The 25440-nt window shown below is 43.6% G+C and overlaps 1 protein-coding gene across 2 annotated transcripts in view; it reads left to right on the top strand.

The window, feature by feature from the left end:
- The window catches only part of IPO11 (importin 11), a 482369-nt gene that overhangs the window by 155823 nt on the left and 301106 nt on the right, over positions 1–25440 (top strand). For both annotated transcript variants that reach the window (XM_044276158.1, XM_044276159.1), the window contains exons 17-20: positions 14672–14705; positions 17219–17259; positions 19086–19202; positions 20777–20890. In XM_044276158.1, the coding sequence (XP_044132093.1) occupies positions 14672–14705; positions 17219–17259; positions 19086–19202; positions 20777–20890 (306 nt within the window). The remainder of the gene's footprint in view (positions 1–14671; positions 14706–17218; positions 17260–19085; positions 19203–20776; positions 20891–25440) is intronic.

Genomic DNA, 25440 nt, shown 5'->3' with positions numbered 1-25440 from the left:
CGGACCCATTCACTTCAATGGGGCCGCAAAAAAAAAAAAAATAGCATGTCCTATTCTTGTCCTTTTTGCGGACAAGAATAGGCATTTCTACAATGGGCCGCCTGCTCCGTTCTGCAAATTGCCGAAGGCACACAGGTGGCTTCCGTGTTTTGCGGATTGCAAAAAACGGAACGTTCGTGTACATGAGGCCTTACTTTTGTTATCCTGTCTGTCTGTAACACTTTACATCACAGTGTGATTTAGCAAGCTGGGGGATAGAGTGAGCCGTTTTACCTCACTCTTCTTCTATCCCTGCGCTAAATAGAGAATCTCATAAATGATTTAGTAAGTTCTTGTATCTATGTGCACCTGCTGTCTAAAATTGTTTAAACACTGCCCCCGACATGTTTCGCTAGCTAACCTGGCGTCCCCAGGGAATTTGGGCAGAGTATGTTTGAAAGGGGCGAGAATGGTCTTTTAAATCCACTGATACTGACGTCACTCGCATTGTCAGCATATTGCTGGCCTCAATGTTATCATATAACATAGTGACATTGTATATAAGGCCGAAAAAAGACATTTGTCCATCCAGTTCGGCCTGTTATCCTGCAAGTTGATCCAGAGGAAGGCAAAAAAAAAAACCTGTGAGGTAGAAGCCAATTTTCTCCACTTAAGGGAGAAAAAATTCCTTCCCGACTACAATCAGGTAATCAGAATAACTCCCTGGTCAACAACCCCTCTCTAGTAGCTATAGCCTATAATATTATTACACTCCAGAAATACATCCAGGCCTCTCTTGAATTCCTTTATTGTACTCACCATCACCACCTCCTCAGGCAGAGAGTTCCATAGTCTCACTGCTCTTACCGTAAAGAATCCTCTTCTATGTTTCTGTACAAACCTTCTTTCCTCCAGACGTAGAGGATGTCCCCTTGTCACAGTCACAGTCCTGGGAATGAATAGATTATGGGAGAGATCTCTGTACTGACCCCTGATATATTTATACATAGTAATTAGATCTCCCCTCAGTCGTCTTTTTTTCTAAAGTGAAAAACCCTAATTTTGATAATCTTTCAGGGTACTGTAGTTGCCCCATTCCAGTTATTACTTTAGTTGCCCTCCTCTGAACCCTCTCCAGCTCTGCTATGTCTGTCTTGTTCACAGGAGCCCAGAACTGTACACAGTACTCCATGTGTGGTCTGACTAGTGAATTGTAAAGTGGTAGGACTATGTTCTCATCACCGGCATCTATGCCCCTTTTGATGCAACACGTTATCTTATTGGCCTTGGCAGCAGCTGCCTGACACTGGTTTCTACAGCTTAATTTGCTGTTCACTAAAAAAAAATTCCTAGGTCCTTTTCCATGTCAGTGTTACCCAGTGTTTTACCATTTAGTATGTACGGGTGACTTGCATTATTCCTTTCCATGTGCATAACCTTACATTTGTCAGTGCTAAACCTCATCTGCCACTTATCTGCCCAAGCCTGTAATCTATCCAGATCCATCTGTATTAGTATACTGTCCTCTTACGTGTCAATTACTTTACACAGTTTAGTGTCATCTGCAAAAATTGATATTTTACTGTGCAAGCCTTCTACAAGATCACTAATAAATATATTGAAGAGAATAGTGCCCAATACTGACCCCTGAGGTACTCCACTAGTATCACTGAGCCAGTTACTTACCCACATACAGAAATTGTCTCCCAGTCCAAGCATTCTCATTTTATATACTAACCTTTTATGTGGTACAGTGTCAACTGCTTTGGAGAAGTCCAGATATACGACATCCATTGATTCGCCGCTGTCAAGTCTAGAACTTACCTCCTCATAGAAACTGATTAAATTAGTTTGACATGACCGATCCCTCACGAAGCTATGCTAATACGGCGTTATTTGCTTATTTTCCTTGAGGTACTTAAGATAGCATCTCTTAGAAAACCTTCAATCAATTTACCCACGACAGATGTTAAACTTAGCGGCCTGTAGTTTCCGGGCTCTGTTTTTGCACCCCTTTTGAATATTGGCACTACATTTGCTATGCGCCAATCCGGTGGAACACTCCTTGTCAGTATAGAGTCCTTAAATATCAGAAATAAGGGTCTGGCTATGACATTACTTAATTCTCTTAGGATACGGGGGTGTATGCCATCTGGTCCTGGAAATTTGTCTATTTTAATCTTTTTAAGACTCTGCTGTACTTCTTCCTTGGTCAGACAGGGCACTTTTTTTTTTATAGGGAATTAACTTTTACATTCTGCATTTCATCTGACAGTTTATTTTTTTCAGTGAAAACAGTGGCGAAAAAAATATTTAATAGCTTTGCTTTCTCCTTATCGCTGTCTGCAACTCCCCTCTCATTACTCTGTAGAGGTCCGACACCTTCAGATTTATACTTTTTACCATTTATATAATTGAAAAACATTTTAGGGTTAGTTTTGCTCTCTTTGGCAATTCATCTCTCGGTCTCTAGTTTGGCTGCTTTTATTTATTTTTTACATATTTATATTTTTTTCTTTATAGTTTTCAGTGCTTCCTCGTAACCCTCCTGTTTTAGTGATTTAAATGCTTTCTTTTTGTCATTTATTGCTTTCTTTACAGTTCTTTTTATCCACATTGTTTTTTTCTTGTTCCTTAACCTTTTATTCCCATAAGGTATGTACCTCTCATAATTAGATTTTAGGATGCTTTTAAAAATATCCCATTTTGTGGCTGTATTTTTAGTTTTGAGAACTTTGTCCCAGTTAGTTAGGCCTATGGCCTCTCTTAGTTGGCTAAATTTAGCTTTTTTGAAGTTTGGTATTTTTGTTCCTCCCTAAAGAAACACTCTTTTGAATGATAATTGCAAGGTTATTGCTTTATGGTCACTATGCACATCTGTTGTTCTGTCAGGTCTATTGGTTAAAGGGAATCTGTCACCTATTTTGAGCATATAAAACGATTAACATAGCAATGTGCAATAAAGTACCTTTATTCCAGCATGTGTCTTCTTTCTTTTATTCAACTTTTCATTTAGATGAAAAAGCGATTTTTCTGATATGCTAATTAAGCCTCAAGGTGCACAGAGGGGCGTTATTACTCTCCTCAAGGGCCCAGTAACGCCCCCCTGCAGTGCCCAGCCTGCCTTTCTTCCAAGCCCAGCACGCCTCTTAAGAAATAAATTTACTCCCACATCCTTGCCGAACGGCGCCGCCCCCTCCACCACCATCCTTGCGTCCTCCTTTCTTGGCCTCCGAAATCCCGCGTAGCCGCAGTATCGCTGACTGCCTGCGCCTGTACGATACTCCGGCTCCTGAGGGAAAACAGCTCTCTGATTACGTCACTGGGCTCGGCGCATGCCCAGTGACCCTATTGAGGCTGTTGCCCTCAGGAGCCTCGTACAGGTGCAGGCAGTCAGCGATACTGCGGCTGCGCGGGATTTCGGAGGCCAAGAAAGGAGGGGGCGGTGCCGTTCGGCAAGGATATGGGAGTAAATTTATTTCTTAAGAGGCGTGCTGGGCTTGGAAGAAAGGCAGGAGGGCGTTACTGGGCACTGGAGGAGAGTAATAACGCCCCTCTGGGGACCTTGAGGCTTAATTAGCATATCAGAAAAATCGCTTTTTCATCTAAATGAAAAGTTGAATAAAAGAAAGAAGACACATGCTGGAATGAAGGAACTTTATTGCACATTGCTATGTTAACCGTTTTATATGCTTAAAATAGGTGACAGATTCCCTTTAATACTAAGTCCAGTATGGCCGTCCCTCTAGTCGGGTCCTGAAGCAGTTGGGATAGGTAATTGTCTTTGGTTATTGCCAAGAACCTGTTTCCAGTCTATATCTGGGTAGTTGAAGTCCCCCATAATAACCACCTCATTATGATTTGCCGCTTCTTCTTTCTCGTTTAGTAGCAGATTTTCTGTGGACTCTGGTATATTAGGTGGTTTATAATAAACTCCTATTAATAATGTATTATTGTTTTTGCCTCCATGTATTTCTACCCATAGTGACTCCACATGTTCATGTCCCTCACTTACTGTATTTTTCGCCCTATAAGGCACACCTAGGTTTTAGAGGGGGACAATAAGAAAAAAATATTTTTCATTACAGCTCATTTCAGACCACCAATCAGACCCCCAATGTTAATAAGACCTCAGATCAGACCCCCATGCCTCATATCAGTCCTCTATGCCTCTAAATCAGCACCCAGCCATATATGTAATCAGCCCCCAGCCATATATGTAATCAGCAGCCCCCAGCCATAGATCACAAAATAAATAAACCACTTAAGGTACTTTCACACTAGCGGCAGGGGACCCACAGGAACAGCCTGTCGGATCCGTCCTGCTGCTAGTTCACGTATGTCCCCGGACTGCCACTCCGTCCCTATTGACTATAAAGGGGGGGCGAGGGTGGAGTTACGGCGGCGGCAGCGCACATTGAGAGGCAGCTGGACTAAAAATAATGCATGCAGTTCTTTTAGTCCGGCTGCCTCTCGGCATGCGCTGCCGCCTGAACTCCGCCCCCGCCCCTATTATAGTCAATGAGGACAGAGCGGCAGTCCGGGGGCACACGTGAACTAGCGGCCGGAGTGATCTGACAGGCTGTTCACCCGCCGGAACAGCCTGCCGGAGTCCCCTGCCGCTAATGTGAAACTAGCCTTACCTCTCCTGCTCCTGGACGCCGCCGCTCCTCTCCTCCAAAGCTATCCTCTTCCTCCTCCGTCGACTGTGCTATGAACTGGCGCACACAGCATGCTGTCACAGAGCATCCTCATGCTGTGCGCAGCCACTGCACAGCCGAGGACCAGGAAGCGGTGAGTATAGAGCCTTCACTGCTTCCTGGTCCACCGGTACTAATGAGCGCTTCCATAATGGAAGCGCTCATTAGCATTCGCCCCATAAGACGCATTTTTCTTCTTGGACTGTGGGCTTTAGACATGACTTTACATAAAGGCAGACCCCTCCCCCTCACCGGTTTTTGCGATCCTTTCTAAACAGACTGTTACCATGTATATTAACTGCCTAGTCATAGCTATCATCCAGCCATGTCTCAGTTATTCCCACTATGTCCTAGTCCTCCTCACACATCACTAATTCTAGTTCCCCAGTTTTATTAGTCAGGTTTCTGGCTTTAGTATATATACATTTAAGAGGTTTATGTATATTTTGTACCCTGCACTTTTCCTTCTGAACTCTTCTAGTCCCTCCTTCTATTTCTCCCCAGTTCCATTGCCTTGCCCCGATCTCTATCTGCACTATCTTCCCATCCTATAACGTAATTTCCCTCCTCCCCCAGTCCCTAGTTTAAAGACTCCTCCAACCTTCTAGCCATCTTTTTCCCCAACACAGCTGCCCCTTTTCGATTGAGGTGCAGACCATCCCTACAGTAGAACCTGTAGCTGACAGAGAAGTCGGCCCAGTTCTCCAGGAACCCAAACCCCTCCTTCCTACACCAGTTCTTGAGCCACTTGTTAACCTCCCTAATCTTCTGCTGCCTTTCTTGTGTGGCCCGTGGTACCGGTAGTATTTCAGAAAATACTACCTTTGAGGTCCTTGCCCTAAGCATTTGACCTAAATCCCTAAAATCTTTTTTAAGGACTCTCCACCTACCTCTAACTTTGTCATTTGTTCCGATATGGACCATGACAGCTCGATCTTCTCCAGCCGCTCCCAGTAATCTGTGAATCCTGATCCGCGATGTGTTGAACTTGAGCGCCAGGAAGACAACACACCGTTTGACAATCCCGGTCTTTGTGACAGATTGCCCTATCTGTTCCCCTAATAATTTAGTCTCCCAATACTGACACCTGTCTGGCCTACCCTGCTCTCCTGGTCCCCTGCTTACGGTGGCTGACATTCCCCTGACTGGCAGACTTGCAAAATTGTAGGGGTGTGTCAGATCAGGGCTGGCACTCTTCTGTCTACCCCGCTTTCTAACTGTTACCCAGCTAGCTGCCCCACTTTCCTGAGCCTCCTCGCTATCACCCTCCCCCACATCTATCCCATAGAGTGCTTTCTCAGTGATCAGCAAACTCTTTTCCAAATTGTCAACGCTTCCCAGTGTTGAAATTTTCCCGTTTAGATACTCTATGTGTGATTCCAAACGGGCAATTTGCCCACATTTTCAACAAAGATATGCACCCTCGAACGGTTGTTCCAGGACTGCATACATAATGCAAGATGTGCACTGGACTGCGCTGTCAATAATGAAACACATACTAAATGGGGATTACGCAAGAAAAGAGAAAAATACAATACAATGCAGTGATAGGAATCTAACTTACTGTAGTCCCCTCCTAAAGTCTCTGAATCTGAAGTCACGTAATCTAAAGTCACACACTTATACAAACACACACTGGAAATCACACACGCGAACGATCACAAACTCGCGTTATTTGCTTGCTTGTATAAATGCAGCTCTGAAACCAGCCTGCTTTTTTCCCTCTGGATTCAAAGGAATTATTATGTGTACGATTGGGGCTAGTTACGGGAGCGCTGATTGTAGCGGTCCTGTCCTTCTCTCCCCTCCTTACAGATGACGTGTTACCTTGCGCTCAGCCTCTTTCCTCCCACAGGCTCCAGCGCATGATCCCGGACTTCTCCATAGAATTTCTTATGCTCACTGCGCATTTCACTAGACTTAGGTTTTCTTCACTCTAGATTTACTCTGCACATATCCCAGACTTTACCATAGATTATTTCATTAGTATTCACTGCGCATTTCACTAGACTTAGGTTTTCTTCACTCTAGATTTACTCTGCACATATCCCAGACTTTACCATAGATTATTTCATTAGTATTCACTGCGCATGTCACTAGACTTAGGTTTTTCTTTTAGATTTGCCAACTATTCCTGTCTAGGAATTTCTTTATTGCTACTTTTAATCTATGGAGGTCATTGTAGATAGTATGGAAAGTTGTCCACTATTACTAACCTCTGTCCACTTATAGTTTTTATTTTTGTAGTTTTTAGCGCCGTTATTTTACTGTTTGGTCATGATATATTTATATTAGTGAATATTCGTACACTATTAGAGGCTAATGAGTTGGCCACGAATTTGCCTTTATTTAGTTATTCTATAAACTCAATCCTATCTATAAATTCTCGATTTTCCTTATTAAATACAGTTTGCAAATCATGTTATTGATTATTGAATCATGCATATTTATTTAAGTATATTAATTTCCTCATTATTCTCAATTATTAGTCACTATATATTCCTTTTATGCACAGGCTGTTTTTTATCATGTACTATATTTATATGACCATGTATGTATTCCCCCTAACCTGGTAATTCACATATAACAAACAGAAAAATTATAACATTATGATGCTCGTTGTTACCTAAGCTCTAAGTGGGAGGAAAGAGAGAAGAGACCCTTTAATGATATACCATAACATGTACCGTAGACGCTCCCAATTGTCATTATTATCTATACTGTCCATGAGTCATGTAGAGCTATTGTCATCAATTCGTTTTCTAGACTGATGCTCCAAGAATAAATGCCACTTTTGCCAGTTTCTGCTGCAACTCTCTCCCTATCACAGCTCAGGGGCAAGTTCTTTCTGCCGCAGCTCTCTCCCTGTAATTGTCCCAGCTTCTAACAGTACATGTGGCTGGTGGCAGTTGAAGGATGGAACTGATCATGTGCGACCACCTCAGTTAGTGGACACACTACTATGCAGATGAAACACCAGGGTGTGCCATTATACTGGAACAAAGAGAATACAACTGGAGCATTTTTGTGTTGGAAAGTAAATTACAAACATAGCTGAATTATATTAAACTAGCTTTTAATGGTGGCACAACTCCTTCAGTTTGTTTTTGGCTGTAACATAAAATGCAGCGTGACTGTGGACATTGATAAAGCGCAGTTCACTTTGAATCCAGCAGCAGCAGAACCGTCCCACTGGTTTACCAGATGTACAGCGCCAGTATATGTGTGAGCTGCCGTTCTGTTACTGGTCTTTATTGTCCTCTCTCCCCACAGTTTGTGTTCTTGTCTGTCTTTATTGCAGCTCACAATGCAGTCTGCTTATCGCCGTATTGTATAGAAAGCGCCACAGATGCTCTCCCCAAGGGTGCTAGAATGGTTTTGTCAACTTGGTAATTGGAAAATAAATTGCCATATTTACAGACAAATCAGAATTATAAAGTAAACTCCTTCACAGCGGGAGTGCTCTTCATGTCCTGGCTTATTTTTTTTTAATAGACAAAATTTTAACATGTGTCCCTTTTGAAGATGCTTCGTTCCTATGCTTACAACTCATATTTGCAAATTTTTCAGCACTGGCCCATTTTGGATTCAGGATGTAGTTATTTTATTTAAAAAGAAAAATATATGATTTTTTTTCTGCAGTTTTCCATCATTTTTATACTGATGACCTATCCTCAGGATAGGTCGTCAGTATCTGATCAGTGGGGGTCCGACCCTAGCTGATCATCTGTTTGAGGAGGGCCATGGCCTTCTAGCCAGGGGCGGATTGGCCATAGACCCTACAGGGACATTTCCCAGTGGACCGATGACCAGAGAGCTGCCCAAGCCCTCCTCACGGCCACTGGCCGGGTACATCACAATCTAATGCTGTCAGCATTAATTAATGTTAGGATCATCAGGCATATAGGTTCCGTTCACACAAGCAAGTTCCACGCATTGGACTCGCAGCGTGTGTCAGCGAGAGCACCCGTCCTCACCTCCCAGCACATATGGTTACATAGCATCATAAAATCAATATAATGCTATGCGACCCCAGTCAGTGCTGGGAGGTCAGGACTGGTGCCCTCGCTGACACCCGCTGCGAGTCCAATGCATGGAACTCGCTTGTGTGAAAGGTTCCCTCCTGAACTCAACTGTATCACCGTCACTGTGGTGAGGGCGGCAGTATATATTGTACTGCACTGTGGTATTTGGTTCTGCTGGGGCGGTATTTTGTGCTGCACTACAGTATTGCAGGCCCTGCCTACTTGCATTGCCCTTCTGTCTGTCAGCTTGGATCCTCCTACAACATGGGACCACTTTTAGTTTTCTTTTTCCAGGGTCCCTCTAAGTTTCCAGTCCGCCCAGGCTTCTAGCAGCTTACCCTAGGCCAGTGACTTTGCATTCATCGTTCTCGTGGCCTTGGCACTGCTCAGTCCCATGCAAGTGGATCATAACAGGAGAAAAGATATTGAGGGCAGATACAACTTCAAAAACTGCATTAAAAAACCTGAACATGCGGCAGCGCCCTAATGCTAATTTGGCACTGGGACTGCATTTAATCCCTTGCTGGATTAGAATTAGAATTCCTGCAGCACCGATTGGCAGGTTTGCAGAATTTTTCTCTTTTAATTCCACATTTTGATAGATATTTCATGTAGATGGTGATCACTGCCATTGTGTGTAGAGTAAATGCTGCCCCGACCCCATATGCTGCCATATGTCCGCTCTCCTGGTGGACTGGATAGACGGTGCTCGCATGAGCCAGCAGTAGATAGGAACGTGTTGCCATTATATGTCGTTACTCATCATTTGCATATTTTGCAATGTCCCATCTGTTTCTCCCCTTAATCACAATACTTTGTAATCTGCTAATTTAAAACTGACAGACTGGGATATGTAAATTTGCTGTTGTCCAAAATGCTCAGTTCCTTCCTGATATTAAACCGTAATCTGATTTAAAAAAAAAAAAAATCCTTGTACCTCTAAAATGTCATTGCATCTGTGCCGCTAATTAAGAGCGGGAAGGCAGGGGGATTTAGCGGTGTAGAGGCATGCAGATAGCGAAGGACAAACGGTGCGCTTTTGAAGACAATTAATCTTGCTATTAATTTGAACATTTAAAGATAAGCGTCACATGGAAGCTGATAAGCGTGCCGTTATATTACACTAATACCTTTCACCAGTGCACCTTTGATTTGGCATGTATAAAATTATTGGCGGGGGGAGAGGGGTTAATGGGGGCACCTGTGATTTGGCATGTATAAAGTTATTGGGGAGGGGTTAATAGGGGCACCTGTTATTTGGCAGATGGAGGGGCTGATCTGGGGGAGTGGAGGACATGGTGGATGGCATGGAGGCACTGGGGAAGGGGGACATCATGCCAATTTGGATGGAGGGGCTGATGGCAGTGCCATCATGGGGGCACTGGGAGACATGGCATGGAGGGCTGCTGATCTGTTGACACTGGGGGAGTGGGGGACATGGTGGATGGCATAGAAGGCACTGGGAAAGGGGGACATTTTTATAAAGCAATACGTTATTTTAAGAAGGTTTTTCTTATTAGATTACTCAATTAATCGTAAAAAATAATCGATAGAATACTCAATTACTTAATCGTTCACTGCAGCCCGAATCGGCAGTCTAATTAGATGACGGCGAACTGTCAGAAATCCCTTCACAATTGATATACAAAACACCTATATATTCTCCATGCAAGTCATAGGGCAAAGCACAATTCTTATATTAGAAGCAGATCTTCATGTTGGTGAATGTGTGTTAATTAAAGGGATCGTCTAATTTCACCTTAGTAATGGCGAGATGCGGCAACCCCTTAAAGTCCTCACTGACAGAGAGGTCTAAAGAATGGAATTGCTGACCTGTACAGGAAGCTAGTGCTATCTCTGAAAGACAGAGATTTATTGTACACACTTATATAGCGTTGACATATTCCACAGCGTTTTGCAGAGATTAGCATCAAGCTGTCCCCAATGGGGCTCACAAGCTAAGGTCCCCATCAGTATGTCTTTGTAGTGTGGGAGGAAACCAGAGTACACGGAGGAAACCCACACAAACACAGGGAGAACATACAAACTCTATGGAGATATTATCCTTGGTCGGATTCGAACCCAGGACCCCAGGGCTGAGCCACCGTGCTGCCCAGGAGGTAACTTTAAAGGCTGTCCATTTTAGAAAATCCATTTTACCTACTCTGTTAGGGAATTCTGAGTTAATAGAGGAGTTCCGTGTTCAGGATCCTCATCACATGGCCTCAGTGGAGAGCGGTTACAAAGTGTGTCTGTCCTGTCCTCTATTACATGTACGACCCATTGATATGAATGGGTACCATGCAGTGCCCTGTGGTGGGTCAGATAGCAGCCGATCTCTAGGGGTACCAGTAGATGGGCGCTTTGTCATCTACTTATTATTGTGATGGGACCCTTCTGACACGTAGGAATTGTCCAAAGGGGGGAAGTCATTTGAATCTTTAAGTTAAGTTTTAAATGACTTCCCCTCTTTGGACACATTGCGTACGGCCACACAATCAGATGTTTTGATGTCGTTTGGGAAGCAAAAATTTGCTGGGATTTGGCCGGACAAAAAACGGTGCATTATAGTCAGTGGCGTCTGGTGGCGCTCCGGACTTTTTTGGCCATGCTGGATACGCCACCAGACTCCACTGACTATAATGCACCAGTTTTTGTTCGGCCAAATCCCAGTAGATCTTGGCTTCCAAAACGGCAACGGGATAGCCTGCCTGATGTTTTTAATGCTAGTGTAAAACTAGTTGAATTGATGCCGTGCTCACAATCTGCATCGCAGTGTGCATGCCCCGGCCTGGCGAAGCAGTGCTCAGGCGCGGGATCTCGGCCGGACCTAGGAATGACCCAAGAGAATAGTAGGGCGGGCTAAGGAAGAGGCTGGGGAGGAGTAACGCTGAAAGAAGGCAGCGCTGCCGGGGCTCCTACGCACTGAACGCCGCGAGTGCTCATTTGCATATGAAGTAAACGTCGTTTTTCCTGCTTCTGCAAGTGTAAAGAAAATAACAAAGGTACCATTACATTCATGTATAGGTGTGCTACAGAGCCATGTAAGCACTGTATATGGCCATATAGTGGGGACAGACTCCCTTTAAGCCACATTTGTATCAGTAATATAAGGATTGAGCTTTAATGAGTGTTTATAATGTGAGAGAGCGGAGATAAGGAGCCCGCTTCACTCAATCCTGGCATAGTACATGGGTACAGGGTACCAATGGGCTATGCAAGGAGTTAGTAACTGTCCGGGGAGCACAGTACTCGCTGCGCTGCTGCTGCCCATTGATAAAATGTGTACTCCGTACTTCGTACACCGCTGACAACTCATCAGCATACGGAGATCTGAGATTAAAGCACACGCTTTAGGGATGTAAAAGTATAATAAAATAAAAAAAATTAATAAATAAAGTATATTATAAATTTTATTTTTTAGGGGATTAGGGACAACAGATAAAAAAAATTATTATAAAAGTTTAGTTACCCTTTAATGCTGATGGCCTATCCTGAGCATAGGTCATCAGTATCTGATCGGTGGGAGTCCACTGTCCAGCACCCCTGCTGATTAGCTGTTTTGAAGATATCTTAAAGGGATTCTCCGGGAATTAAGAAAATGAAAATACTTAAATATTACTTATAAATATATTCCAAAATACCTGTCATTAGTTATAATGGCTCATTTTGTCTAGGGAGCGATCATTAGTACAGAGAGGAGGGACAGGATAGACTGTGGTAATGGAGACTGCATACAAGTGCTGCTGCTCACTACCACATCCTCACTTCCTCTCTGTACTTCATGTCTCCTCATGAACTCCATTCTCATCGTCTGTATTCAGGGTCATAATCCCTGTCAAGCAGAGAGAAGGATGAGACAGCTCTTTAGCTCAGTGCTCTGAAGTAACTTGTCCTGCTGTGTGATTAGGACATGTTTTGTGTGTACTAATAGGACACAACAAGCCATTATAACCAATGAAAGGTTATTGGGAATATATTTATAATAAAGTAATATTTAAGATTTTTTTGTCATTTTATTTTCTTAATTCCCGGAGAACAAGCACAGCAGTTTCCAGTAGTTAGTGGCTGTGGTATCGCAGCTCACACCTGTTCACTGAAATGGGGCTGAGCTGCACCTAGGCCTTGTGACTGAGGTACTGGCATAGGAAGAGGTGTGGCGCAGCTGATCAGCGGGGTGCCACCAATCAGATACTAAAGACCTATCCTGAGAATAGTATTAAACACTCAGACAAACCCTTTAATTAATAACCTACCTGCTTTTTTCTTACTAGGGGTGTCATTGTGTGCAATCTATAATCCTTGTGCCACATTTACAAAGGTCATTGTTTTCCCGTGTGCCTCCGGGGGATTAGGCTCATTTATGACAAGGTGTGCTCCTCGTCAGAAATTTGGCTAATCTAAGCCAGCCGTGCACCTAGTTGAAAAACACCTGGGGCTGGGCCTTTACGTCTGTCTCTAAGTGTACATGTTAGTAAATTTGCCTCGTCCCCCGTTCCACCCTCGTCCCGGCCAACTGTCAAAAACCTCTTGACACCAGCCTTGTGACTTAGTATTGTTGCCCAACAGATCAAAAAAGGCACTAGCCACTGATTTTATGGCTAAAATAGTTGCAATTCCCTTGTTAAATGACCCCCCATTTTGTATTTGCTGTAATACCAAGTATACATGCAGAGGAAAAGTAAATCTGGTTAGAAAAGAGCTCTCCTTGCACCGAAATGACTGTGCGAAGTAAGTAGCTGCAGTCATAATAGTGCAGTGTAAAGAATGAGGGAAAATAACAACAACCATGAATATTTGAAGAGAAGATAGAGTTCGAGCCCAAATTCCCATTAGACAATGCAGGGAGGCTGCAGTCACAGAATCACTCTTACTCCACTTCTCCATCTATAGCATCTGAGTTCTGTCTTAGGGGCTCAATACTGGAAAAAAAAACTGATCCGTTTTATCCCCATGCATTCTGAATGGAGAGCAATCCGTTCGGTATGCATCAGGATGTCTTTAGTTCAGTCAATGTACGGTGCGCAGATCTTTTAAAAATGTGAAAAAGATAAATACCGGATCCGTTTTTTCCGGATGACAACTTGAGAGACAGATCCAGTATTGCAATGCATTTGTGAGACGGATCCGCATCCAGATCCGCCTACAAATGGTACCCGTTTGCATACAGATTGCCGAATCCAAGAACGCAAGTGTGAAAGTACCCTAACCCAGTCTTAAAGAGCACATATACGGTAGTTGGAGATCTACTAGAAGTGTCCAATGTACTCAGAAGCTATGTTTCATATACATGTCTTCTAATTACTTATTTGTGTGACAGTTTCTTCTCGCCACAAGATAGATTATAAGCGTCGGATTAGTGGTGGTCTGATCTCTGGATACCCACCGATCATGAGAATGGAGCAGCGGTTGAGCAAGTGCACTGCCACTCCTTACAAACCCTGTGAGATTGGCAGAGATGTCTAAGCGCTGTTCTCTGCCATCTTCAGCAGTCCCATGTACTGTGAATGGCGTGACAGCGTACATGCTCGAAAGCCTCTCCACTTAAATTGAGAACATGGGACTCCCACTCTCGTGATTGGGGATGGCGTGGGGGGTTGGTAACGGTCAGAACCCACTAATCAGACACTTCTCGCCTATCCCCTTTATAGGTGATAAGATGTCATTTTGAATCAACTTCTTAAGACCTATCCTCCGGCTCGGTCACTGACCTCTTAAGGTGGATCCACACGAGCCAATTATCGAGTGAATGCTCGTTCCTGACAATCTGCCCGTGTAAATGTTCCCCTCGTTCATTGGGTGATCCTGTCGTTTGTGCAGGCAAATTTCTTTTAGTAAAAAGTCAAAGACAAATAGTAAAGTATTTTAGAAAAATAATTTTCTGGGACATTCTAAAAGAAAAGTTGAATAAAAGTTTAGTTACTCTTTAATGTTTTTTTTTAAATCTTTTGTGTTCTTGTCTTCCAGGTTCGCATTGAGACGGCTACAACCTTGAAGCTGGATATCCTTTGGCTATGTGTTTGCAAATGGAAATACCTTGCTCTATTCATAAATGCCATTCTAATTAAATTCATTTTTCTCCTGCTGAGCACCGCGGTGCCACTTTGCCCTTAAAACCATGCTAAGCGTCTGGAAATAGAAATAATTGATTACCAAATAAGACTGGTGACAATGACAACGCAGCCATTGTTTACTGAATGCCGCCACAATTTCCAAACTTTGCGTGGGTCCCATTATGATGAATGGCAAGGGTCGCCCTGTAGGAGAATTATTACTATTAGCATTTTAATAATCTAAAGTGAAGGCCGCTTCCTTCCTTAAAACTTTGTAGTGTTAAAAGAAAATGCGACTGCTGCGGGAGATAAACATTAGACACATCCCCTCCTTATAGCCTGTAGATTAGTCAATGTCTTAATTCTCTGTATTTACTTTTCATATTTTTTTCTCCACTGCATTTACAATAAAATATGGAGTAACTTTGTATAGGATTTTAAGAGTGTGCTACCGTTTAGTGCCTGCTGCTCCCACGCAGGCTCATGTGTCTCCATGGTCACAGACTACAAACAAAGTCTGAGTAGTCTGATTGATTCTGTAGTCATGCTCCTTTTCTTCTGTCCCTTTGGGCTCATTCAAGCAAACAGCAGGTCCGCATACAGGCTCTGGCCGCGTGAATCCCATATCATGGATGCCCATTGACTTGAATAGGTTGACAATCCGCAAAGGTACAGCGAGGAGCAGAAGTACGAATCGGAAGCAGTACGAAGCGCTTCCGTGGGCTCTTGCGTCTGTGCTTCCGCACCACAAAAGATGGGATATGTCCTTTCTTTTGCCGTTTAGCAGATTGTGGACCCATTCAAGTCAATGGGTCTGAACCACGAACGTGTGAAGCCCTTGCTGTGGACCGCAAATTGCATGGCCACCATCCGTGGGGCAGGCGCATGGGGATGGCAGACCTATTCACTTGAATGGGTCCGCGATCCTTCTGTTCCGCAAAAAGATAGAGCAAGTTCTATCTTTTTGCGGTGCGGGAGCACGGAACGGAAACCCCAGAAAACACTCCGTAGTGGTTTTGTAGTGTTCCGTTCTTCCGTTCCGCATCTCCGGATTTGCAGACCCATTGAAATGAATGGATTTAGCATCCGTGATGCAGAATGGCCACGGTCCGCAATACGGCAACGGGCATCACACGTTCGTGTGAACGAGCCCTTACTGTGTGCTAACGTCCATTTGATAGCAAAAATTAGTGCACAGATAGGAGTAATACTGCAGGATGAGACCAGACAGACTGTGGTAGTAGTCTGTGACCATCTAAATCTACATAGGAGATGTGGTGAAAAAACTGTTGGAGATTTTGGATCAAAACCGTGTGAAAAGTCCAATTTACATTATAGATTCAATGAAATGATAAACTGGATGCAAAGGTGTACATTGCCTTTAAGGTCAAACTAATGCTACAGCGGGCCTTTAATAATCGTGTCCTGTTTATGTTAATGGGAATGTACCATCTATATTTTAACTAATTAAAACCAAATGGTTATGCATATACCTTTAATTTTTCTGTCGATTTTTCAGTTTTTTTTCTGTACATGATTATGGGAGCAGCCATCTTGCCGGAGATCCTAATAGCAGCATATAGAGATCTTCTTATCTGCACCTGTAGGCTGGAGATGTTGGTTAGCTTCTATAGGAGAGTTTTCTAGACATGCGCAGTGATCCTTGCAGGGATTGATGGGCGTGTGATAAGCACTTTTTGCCAGTGTTAGACCTTGTTATGTATTTATAGATGTTAACTTTCATTATAATCCTGAAAACTGCAAAATATCAGGATTATTTTTTAAATATAGTGATATAAAAAAAAAAATCAACAAAAAAATGTCTAAATTATGTTTTAATATAAAATAAAAAAGTTAGGGTACTTTCACACTTGCGTCAGAGTGATCCGGCAATCTGCATGCAAACGGACAGCATTTGTAGACGGATCCGGATGTGGATCTGTATCACAAATGCATTGCAAGAATGGATCTGTCTGTCTGTTTGTCATACGGACAAACGGATCTGTTTCAATTTTTATTTTTTCACACTTTTAAAGGTCTGCGCATGCGCAGACCAGAAGGACAGATCCGGCATTGCGGTATTTTTAATGCAGGATCCGGCATTCCAGCAAATGTTCCGGAATTTTGGACGGAGATAAAACTGCAGCATGCTGCGGTATGATCTCCGTCCTGAAAAGTCTAAAAGACTGAACTGAAGACATCCTGATGCATCCTGAACGGATTTCTCTCCATTCAGAATGCATTAGGATAAAACTGATCAGTTCTTTTCCGGTATTGAGCCCCTAGGACGGAACTCAGTGCCAGAAAAGAATAACACTAGTGTGAAAGTACCCTTGCAGTACTGTAGGTAATTTTCTGATGACAGGCTTTCTTGGTAATGGCTGTGTATACATCTATAAAACTTCACTGGTCTTCATAAAATAAGCCATTATAGATGTTTTTCCTTAATTTATCAATTTACCAGTTGATGATTTTGAGTTCATGACGGAGCATTTTTTGCCGGTAGGTGCAGTTAATCCCATTATATCCTCTACTCTCTGAACTTTTTTTTGGACTCTCAAATATTATTCCCCTCGACCACTTAAATGTCGATAGACTGGCCTTGTTTTCTGGACTTGATGAAGCTGGATTTATCAAAACTGATGTAAAGAAAAACTGGCTTAATTGCCTATCACAACCAATCAGATTCCACCTTTCATTTTTCAGAGCTCCTCGGGAAAGTGAATAGTGGAATTTGATTGGTTGCTATGGGCAACTAAGCTAGTTTTCTTTTACACCAGTTTTAATAAATTCCCCCCATAGAAACCTGGAACCAGTGTATTATTTTCTTTATAGTATAGTAAAATGCACGTTGTGAAGTTCTGCCATATTTCGGACCATTTGACCCCTGTCTGCCCTGACGGTTGGGCTTCACGGCTTGTGGTCTGGTTTTGGCTCTGTCCAGGAAATGCAGCGGACTGAGCTTAGGCTTTTTTATGTTGGTTTTTTGCCTTTTTTTTGTTTGCCCACATTTCATTGTAAATGGATATTGTCTTGAAGTGATAGTTTTTCGTTGTTCTTCACCTTCGTATCACAGGAGCCTTTTTAGTGAAGCGCAGGTGTCAATGTGCCATTATACTCCAGTCTCCCTGATCAATGTGCCACCATTCTTTGATCCGAGTGTCAGCGTGCCATTATACTCCAACCCCCAGTGACCCGCTCCTGTTCTTCTCTCTCCTCTGTCTCGCTGTACGAGGCAGATAAGCAGTCAGATGTCCTTTGTGTATAGCCACTTCTGCATTTTTTGAAAAATTGACTGAATAAATGACTTTTTGATCTGTTTTCTATTATTGATTTGAACAATGTCTGCGTCACTCATTCTCGTGTCTAAAGGAGATGGGATTTATGAGCATGAGACGTTCATTTTTACTTTGTAACTTCCAATTGATGATATTGTTAATTCATGGACAGTACAGTACTTTATGATGTTAAAAGTAGTCATTAAAAAAGGACTGTGAGCGTTTACTGACCGATCGACAGCTACAGGTCAGAAAATATTAGGTTTTTCCGTACTGCAAGTATTGCCCATTGCTTTTGTCAGAAGTTACCGTTCTTCATATCACACATTTGGGAAAACACCAAACCTGCCACGCTACTTTCTCCTCCGCTTCCGGTCCCTGCTCTCTACATACACTTCACTGCTGTTGGCCCGTTAGTGGCCTCAGCGGTGGCAGCAGTGACATGCTATGCCGGCACAGGTCACATTGGCACCTCACACTTCCAGTCTAGCGTGGACTGGAAGCAAATGGAGCTCAGTGCTGGAACCAAAGCGCCAATGACAGATTTCTTTTTTTTTATTTTTTTTACGCCCTACCTGTAAATATGGCAAGGGGTTCCTGGTTTTGGAGAACCACTTTAAAGTTCCCATATAAATTAGGTTTGGCTTCTCCCAGCAATTCGAATACATTTTTCCGACCATCCAGTCTGAGTGGGGCCTACAGACTTTCCCCTGACGACGGCGGATGCCACCATGCGCTATCCTTTACTTCTGGAGGTGATAAGTTGTTGCTAGGGGTGTTCGGCAGCATCTGGACCTCCTCTCTCCGTTCTGGTAAGCGGTAGGAATAGCTGTTAGAAGTGCCCCCTCTGCTTAGTGATATAGACATGCATGGTCACATATAGTCAGGATTATGCATCCATCATATTTATCATTGGAAAATGTGTGTCCATCCCTGGTGGATGCATAAACCAAGTAATCTTTTCATCCCAATTGATCCATGATTTTATTTTGTTTCATTTTTATTTTATTTGGCTTAAAAATAACTTTTGCAGTATTTTCTCCTTTTCAGTACTTGGAGTCCATCTTCAGTCTGCTTTTCCAGCTTCTTCAGCAAGTTACAGAATGCGACTCAAAGATGCAGATCCTCCATGTACTGTCCTGTGTTATTGAAAGGGTTAATATGCAGGTAACCATCTGTAATCCAGCAATCTACATAGTGTGAGGAGTGTATGTGTTTCATTCCTAAACGTCCTGCTTGTCGGAAGGGCAGTGCTTAGATTCTCATCCAGAATGGTGACACCTGATGGTCCCATAGTTTAAAGCGACTCAGAAATGCTTCTGGAGATAACTCACCGGTAATTTTCCTCAGATCTTGCTCATTTGTGCAGTGGACTACAGTTCGGGGGGGGGGGGGGGGGTCTCAGACCTCCTCAGACTAGACACAAGCTGATCTGACCTCAGGAAGCACAGCGCTGCTCTGAGGGTTGTGTCCCCATCAGCAATCATTTTCATTTTTAGGACAGGAGGAAAACGGCACAAAGTTTATTAATGCGTTAGTATGTTAGTATTGGTATGTTTCCCACCCACTACCCCCCTTCCACCTTCCTACTCCCCTGTACTGATATATATATGATGGCCAGTTCCATTAAAGGGCTTTTCCAGGATTTAACAATTGATGACCTATCCCTAGGACCGTTCATCAGTATCAGATCGGCTAGGGTCGGATAACCTACACCCCGCCCATCTGCTATTTGGAAGTAGCCCCGGTGCTCCATTGTGCAGTGGATGGAGCCGGTTACTGAAGTGCTGCTGCCATTGAATGAAATGGGAGCTGAGCTGCAGTAACCATAGAATGGTGAATACAGAATGTACCAAGCTGTGTGCACGGTTTACTGTAACTCCCGAACATGGGGCTGCCGCTGATCGGGGAGATGCTGTGTGCCAGACCCCCACGATCTCATATTGGTGACCTATCCTAAGGATAAGTCATCCATCTGTCACTTAAGGCTACTTTCACACTCGCGTTTTGGCTTTCCGTTTGTGAGATCCGTTCAGGGCTCTCACCAGCGGTCCAAAACAGATCAGTTTTGCCCTAATGCATTCTGAATGGAGAAGGATCCGCTCAGAATGCATCAGTTTGGCTCCGTTCGGTCCCAATTCCGCTCTTGAGACGGACACCAAAATGCTGCTTGCAGCGTTTTGCTGTCCGCTTGACGAAACTGAGCCAAACGGATCCGTCCTGACACACAATGTAAGTCAATGGGGATGGATCAGTTTTATCTGGCACAATAGAAAACGGATCCGTCTCCCATTGACTTTTAATGGAGTTCATGACGGATCCGTCTTGGCTATGTTACAGATAATACAACTGGATCTGTTCATGACGGATGCATGCGGTTGTATTATTGTAATGGATCCGCCCAAAACGCGAGTGTGAAAGTAGCCTTAGACAGGTGTGAATGGAACCTGCCACCAACTTTAGTTTATATATTGTTCACCTTGTGAGTATATAGAAATGTATCATGAAAGTTATTGCTGCTTTACAGAGACCATTGTGTGATGGCTTCATTGTATCTGGAACGTAGATAGTACAAGCATCTTCAACCATGAGGATTTCCTGCGTTTTCTTTTTAAAGGCATCATTTCATCTTCCTACATGCAGGGAGCGCATTACCTTGATGTATCAGTGCAGTTTGTGTTATGAGGCTTCCTTTCTCACCTTGACAAAGTGACATGTTGTGATATGTTTGCTGTCCTCAGATTCGGCCTTTTGTTGGCTGTCTTGTACAGTATTTACCTCTACTGTGGAAGCAAAGCGAAGAACACAATATGTTGCGATGCGCCATCCTGACTACGTTAATTCACCTGGTTAAGGTAAATGTCAACTGATTTTAAGTAACTTTGGGCTCTATTCACATTGGCATCATGGCCTCTTTGTTTAGAGATGCCATGATGGATTTATTTTAAAAAATCCTTACCAATGTCATTGGCTTATGTTGGGATTGTTAGGGGGAAATTCATTCTCCCCCTGTTTTTGGGGTAGACGATTTGCAAATTCATAGGATTTGTGACTTTTCAATGCCATTGCGACTTTTTTGGCCGCTGTTGTCAGTTTCTGCCTCCCTCATCAGTTGTACTACGAAATTCGAATCCGATGAATCCCAACATCATGTCCACCCGCCTCCCGAGACCAGTGGCGTCGCCAAGGGGGGGCCAGAAGGGGCCACGCCCCCCCCCTACATCACGCTATGCCCCCCTAACTGAAATGTGCTCCCATTTATTTTGACCGCTCACAGGAGTGTACATTTCTTCTAAACTGTAATCGGTATCCTCTGACCTGGTCCTGCATTAACTTTTTTTTTTTTTTTTTAACTGTTTTTATTAAGTTTTCAAATATTTAAAGAATAAACATACAAACAAAGGCAGTGTCGCACTGCTACCATTGGTATCCATTCTTACAAGTGCAAAGTAATTTACCAGTTGTAGTGTCCATGAACATACAGAGGCTGACAAAAACCCAACTAAGCTGTCAGTATTAGCCGTCCGCCTCCGTGGGATACAATAGCCGCCATCCCCGAGAGAGCCTTAATATTATAGACTGATATGATCCCCAGTGGGCTCCCGGGGTAGATGCCCTGATATTGTCTCATTCCTATTGTACCCTGTAGTAGTGAATTAGAGAACGACACAGACAAATAAAGAAAAGACTAGAACAAAAACGGAGATGCTCGGGACTGTTTGGGCTCAATGACCCCCCCCCCCCCAATCAGGATAGTAGAACCGGTTCCTCGCCAGCTGTCATCTGTTGCAGAAACCATGTGGTCCCCGAAAAGCATTTGTGTATGGCCTTACGGATATGTAACGGCAGTATATTAATAAAGCTTTCCCACACCTGAAAGAAATGTTCTACTTTTTTGTCTTTTTGGTGTGACGCCTCCACCCAGTCCATGCGCATGATATAAGATAGTTTCTCCAAGAATACAGTGAGTGCAGAATTATTAGGCAAGTTGTATTTTTGAGGATTTTATTATTGAACAACAACCATGTTCTCAATGAATCCTAAAAACTCATTAATATCAAAGCTGAATATTTTTGGAAGTAGTTTTTAGTTTGTTTTTAGTTTTAGCTATTTTAGGGGGATATCTGTGTGTGCAGGTGACTATTACTGTGCATAATTATTAGGCAACTTAACAAAAAACAAATATATACCCATTTCAATTATTTATTTTTACCAGTGAAACCAATATAACATCTCAACATTCACAAATATACATTTCTGACATTCAAAAACAAAACAAAAACAAATCAGTGACCAATATAGCCACCTTTCTTTGTAAGGACACTCAAAAGCCTGCCATCCATGGATTCTGTCAGTGTTTTGATCTGTTCACCATCAACATTGCGTGCAGCAGCAACCACAGCCTCCCAGACACTGTTCAGAGAGGTGTACTGTTTTCCCTCCTTGTAAATCTCACATTTGATGATGGACCACAGGTTCTCAATGGGGTTCAGATCAGGTGAACAAGGAGGCCATGTCATTAGATTTTCTTCTTTTATACCCTTTCTTGCCAGCCACGTTGTGGAGTACTTGGACGCGTGGGATGGAGCATTGTCCTGCATGAAAATCATGTTTTTCTTACCTTGCAGACTTCTTCCTGTACCACTGCTTGAAGAAGGTGTCTTCCAGAAACTGACAGTAGGACTGGGAGTTGAGCTTGACTCCATCCTCAACCCAAAAAGGCCCCACAAGCTCATCTTTGATGATACCAGCCCAAACCAGTACTTCACCTCCACCTTGCTGGCGTCTGAGTCGGACTGGAGCTCTCTGCCCTTTACCAATCCAGCCACGGGCCCATCCATCTGGCCCATCAAGACTCACTCTCATTTCATCAGTCCATAAAACCTTAGAAAAATCAGTCTTGAGATATTTCTTGGCCCAGTCTTGACGTTTCAGCTTGTGTGTCTTGTTCAGTGGTGGTCGTCTTTCAGCCTTTCTTACCTTGGCCATGTCTCTGAGTATTGCACACCTTGTACTTTTGGGCACTCCAGTGATGTTGCAGCTCTGAAATATGGCCAAACTGGTGGCAAGTGGCATCTTGGCAGCTGCACGCTTGACTTTTCTCAGTTCATGGGCAGTTATTTTGCGCCTTGGTTTTTCCACACGCTTCTTGCGACCCTGTTGACTATTTTGAATGAAACACTTGATTGTTCGATGATCACGCTTCAGAAGCTTTGCAATTTTAAGAGTGCTGCATCCCTCTGCAAGATATCTCACTATTTTTGACTTTTCTGAGCCTGTCAAGTCCTTCTTCTGACCCATTTTGCCAAAGGAAAGGAAGTTGCCTAATAATTATGCACACCTGATATAGGGTGTTGATGTCATTAGACCACACCCCTTCTCATTACAGAGATGCACATTACCTAATATGCTTAATTGGTAGTAGGCTTTCGAGCCTATACAGCTTGGAGTAAGACAACATGCATAAAGAGGATGATGTGGTCAAAATACTCATTTGCCTAATAATTCTGCACGTAGTGTAATTTAAAAGGGGGAATTGTGGGCTGTAGCCAGACTTGCAAAATTGCCTTGGTGCCCGCCGCTGCCACAAAGTGTAGCAGTTTCCTACATCCCGGGGTGCAGTTGTATTTGTCCTTATCCACATAACCGAACAGCGCCCAAAGTGGGTCGCGTGGGGTAAAATTGGTCAAGTGTGCGTTAGTGAAGGTGATGAGTCTGTCCCAGAACTTTCTTATCATTGGACAGTCCCATAGACAATGGTAAAGTCCAGCGTCCAAAGTCCCGCATTTAAAGCAATTGGTGGTGTCATATATACCCATTCTAAACCCCCTTCTCGGAGTCAGATATGATCTGTGACAGATTTGTAGGATCATCTCTGTGTATCTTGCTACAGGTAAATGTTTGTATGAGAATTCCAGTGCCCGGAGTATCACTGATGGGGTGGCTTGTCCTGCATTAACTTTAACTTTAAATCAGCTCTTGTTCGGTAACAACTAACAGGCAGTGCGGGCGGCGCGCCTTCTCCTCCCACTAGGCGGCGCAGGCACGTGATGTCACTGTGAGTGCCGCCCACGCACTGTCTGTAGGCTGTAGCCTGGCCCTGTTACCGAAGCTAACTTAGGAGTGGTGTAAGGTACTAGTAGAGATGAGTGGACGCTTATTTAAAGTTACTGCAGGATATAGATTACAGTTTAAAAATGTGACTGTCAAATGTACACCCCTGTTAGTGGCGGGGAGGGGGATCTGTGGATGACACTGTTATGGGGTGGGATCTGTGGATGACACTGTTATGGTGGTGGGGGGAGGGGGAATCTGTGGATGACACTGCTATGGGGTGGATCTGTGGATGACACATATAGCATAAGATGCTATTTACGGTATGTGTCATCCACAGACTTCCCCCTCCATAACAGTGTCATCCACAGATCCCCCTCCATAACAGTGTCATCCACAGATCCCCCTCCATAACAGTGTCATCCACAGACCCCCCCCCATAGCAGTGTCATCCACAGATCCCCCCCCATAGCAGTGTCATCCACAGATCCCCCCCCATAGCAGTGTCATCCACAGATCCCCCTCCATAACAGTGTTATCCACGGATCCCCCCCATAGCAGTGTCATCCACAGATCCCCCCCCCCATAGCAGTGTCATCCACAGATCCCCCTCCATAACAGTGTCATCCACGGATCCTCCCCATAGCAGTGTCATCCACAGATCCCCCCCCATACAATTCTTATGTACAGGATTCGAGATTCGATATTAGGGATCCACCGATATTGATTTTTTTAGGGCCGATACCGATGATTTGTGAACTTTTAGGCCGATAGCCGATAATTTATACCGATATTCTGTGAATTTTCATTTTTGAAAAAATAAAATAATTCCTACACAAATCTGCTGAAAATGAATATGTTTATTGTTAACGTGTAGTTTTTTTTCTTTTTTTGTAAATCTTTCTTTTTCATTTATACTTAATATTTTGGTTTTTTTTTTACTTTCTTTTTTAAACTGACTTTTAGAACCCTTGTCCTATTCACCCTGCTAGAGATCTATCAGGGTGAATAGGACCTCACACTGTCCCTGCTGTTCTGTGCTTTGTGCACACAGCAGCATGGAGCTTACAATGGCAGCCAGGGCTTCAGGAGCGTCCTGGCTGCCATGGTAACTGATCAGAGCCCCAGGCTTACACTGCTGGGGCTCCGATCGGAGGAGGAGGGGAGAGGGGACCCTGGGGCCACTGCCACGAATGATTAATACTGGGGGGCTTGGGTGGGGGGCGCACTGGGCCATCAATGTTTTTAATACTGGCGTGGGGGGGCGCACTGCGCCATCAATGTTTTAAATACTAGGGTGGGGGGCGCACTGCGCCACCAATGAAGATAAATCTCTCATGAATTCATATGC

This window comes from Bufo gargarizans, chromosome 1, assembly GCF_014858855.1.
Source record: "Bufo gargarizans isolate SCDJY-AF-19 chromosome 1, ASM1485885v1, whole genome shotgun sequence".
Taxonomy (NCBI): Eukaryota; Metazoa; Chordata; class Amphibia; order Anura; family Bufonidae; genus Bufo; species Bufo gargarizans.
Note: the sequence above shows the minus strand (reverse complement) of the source record. Positions and strands in the feature narration are given on the sequence as shown.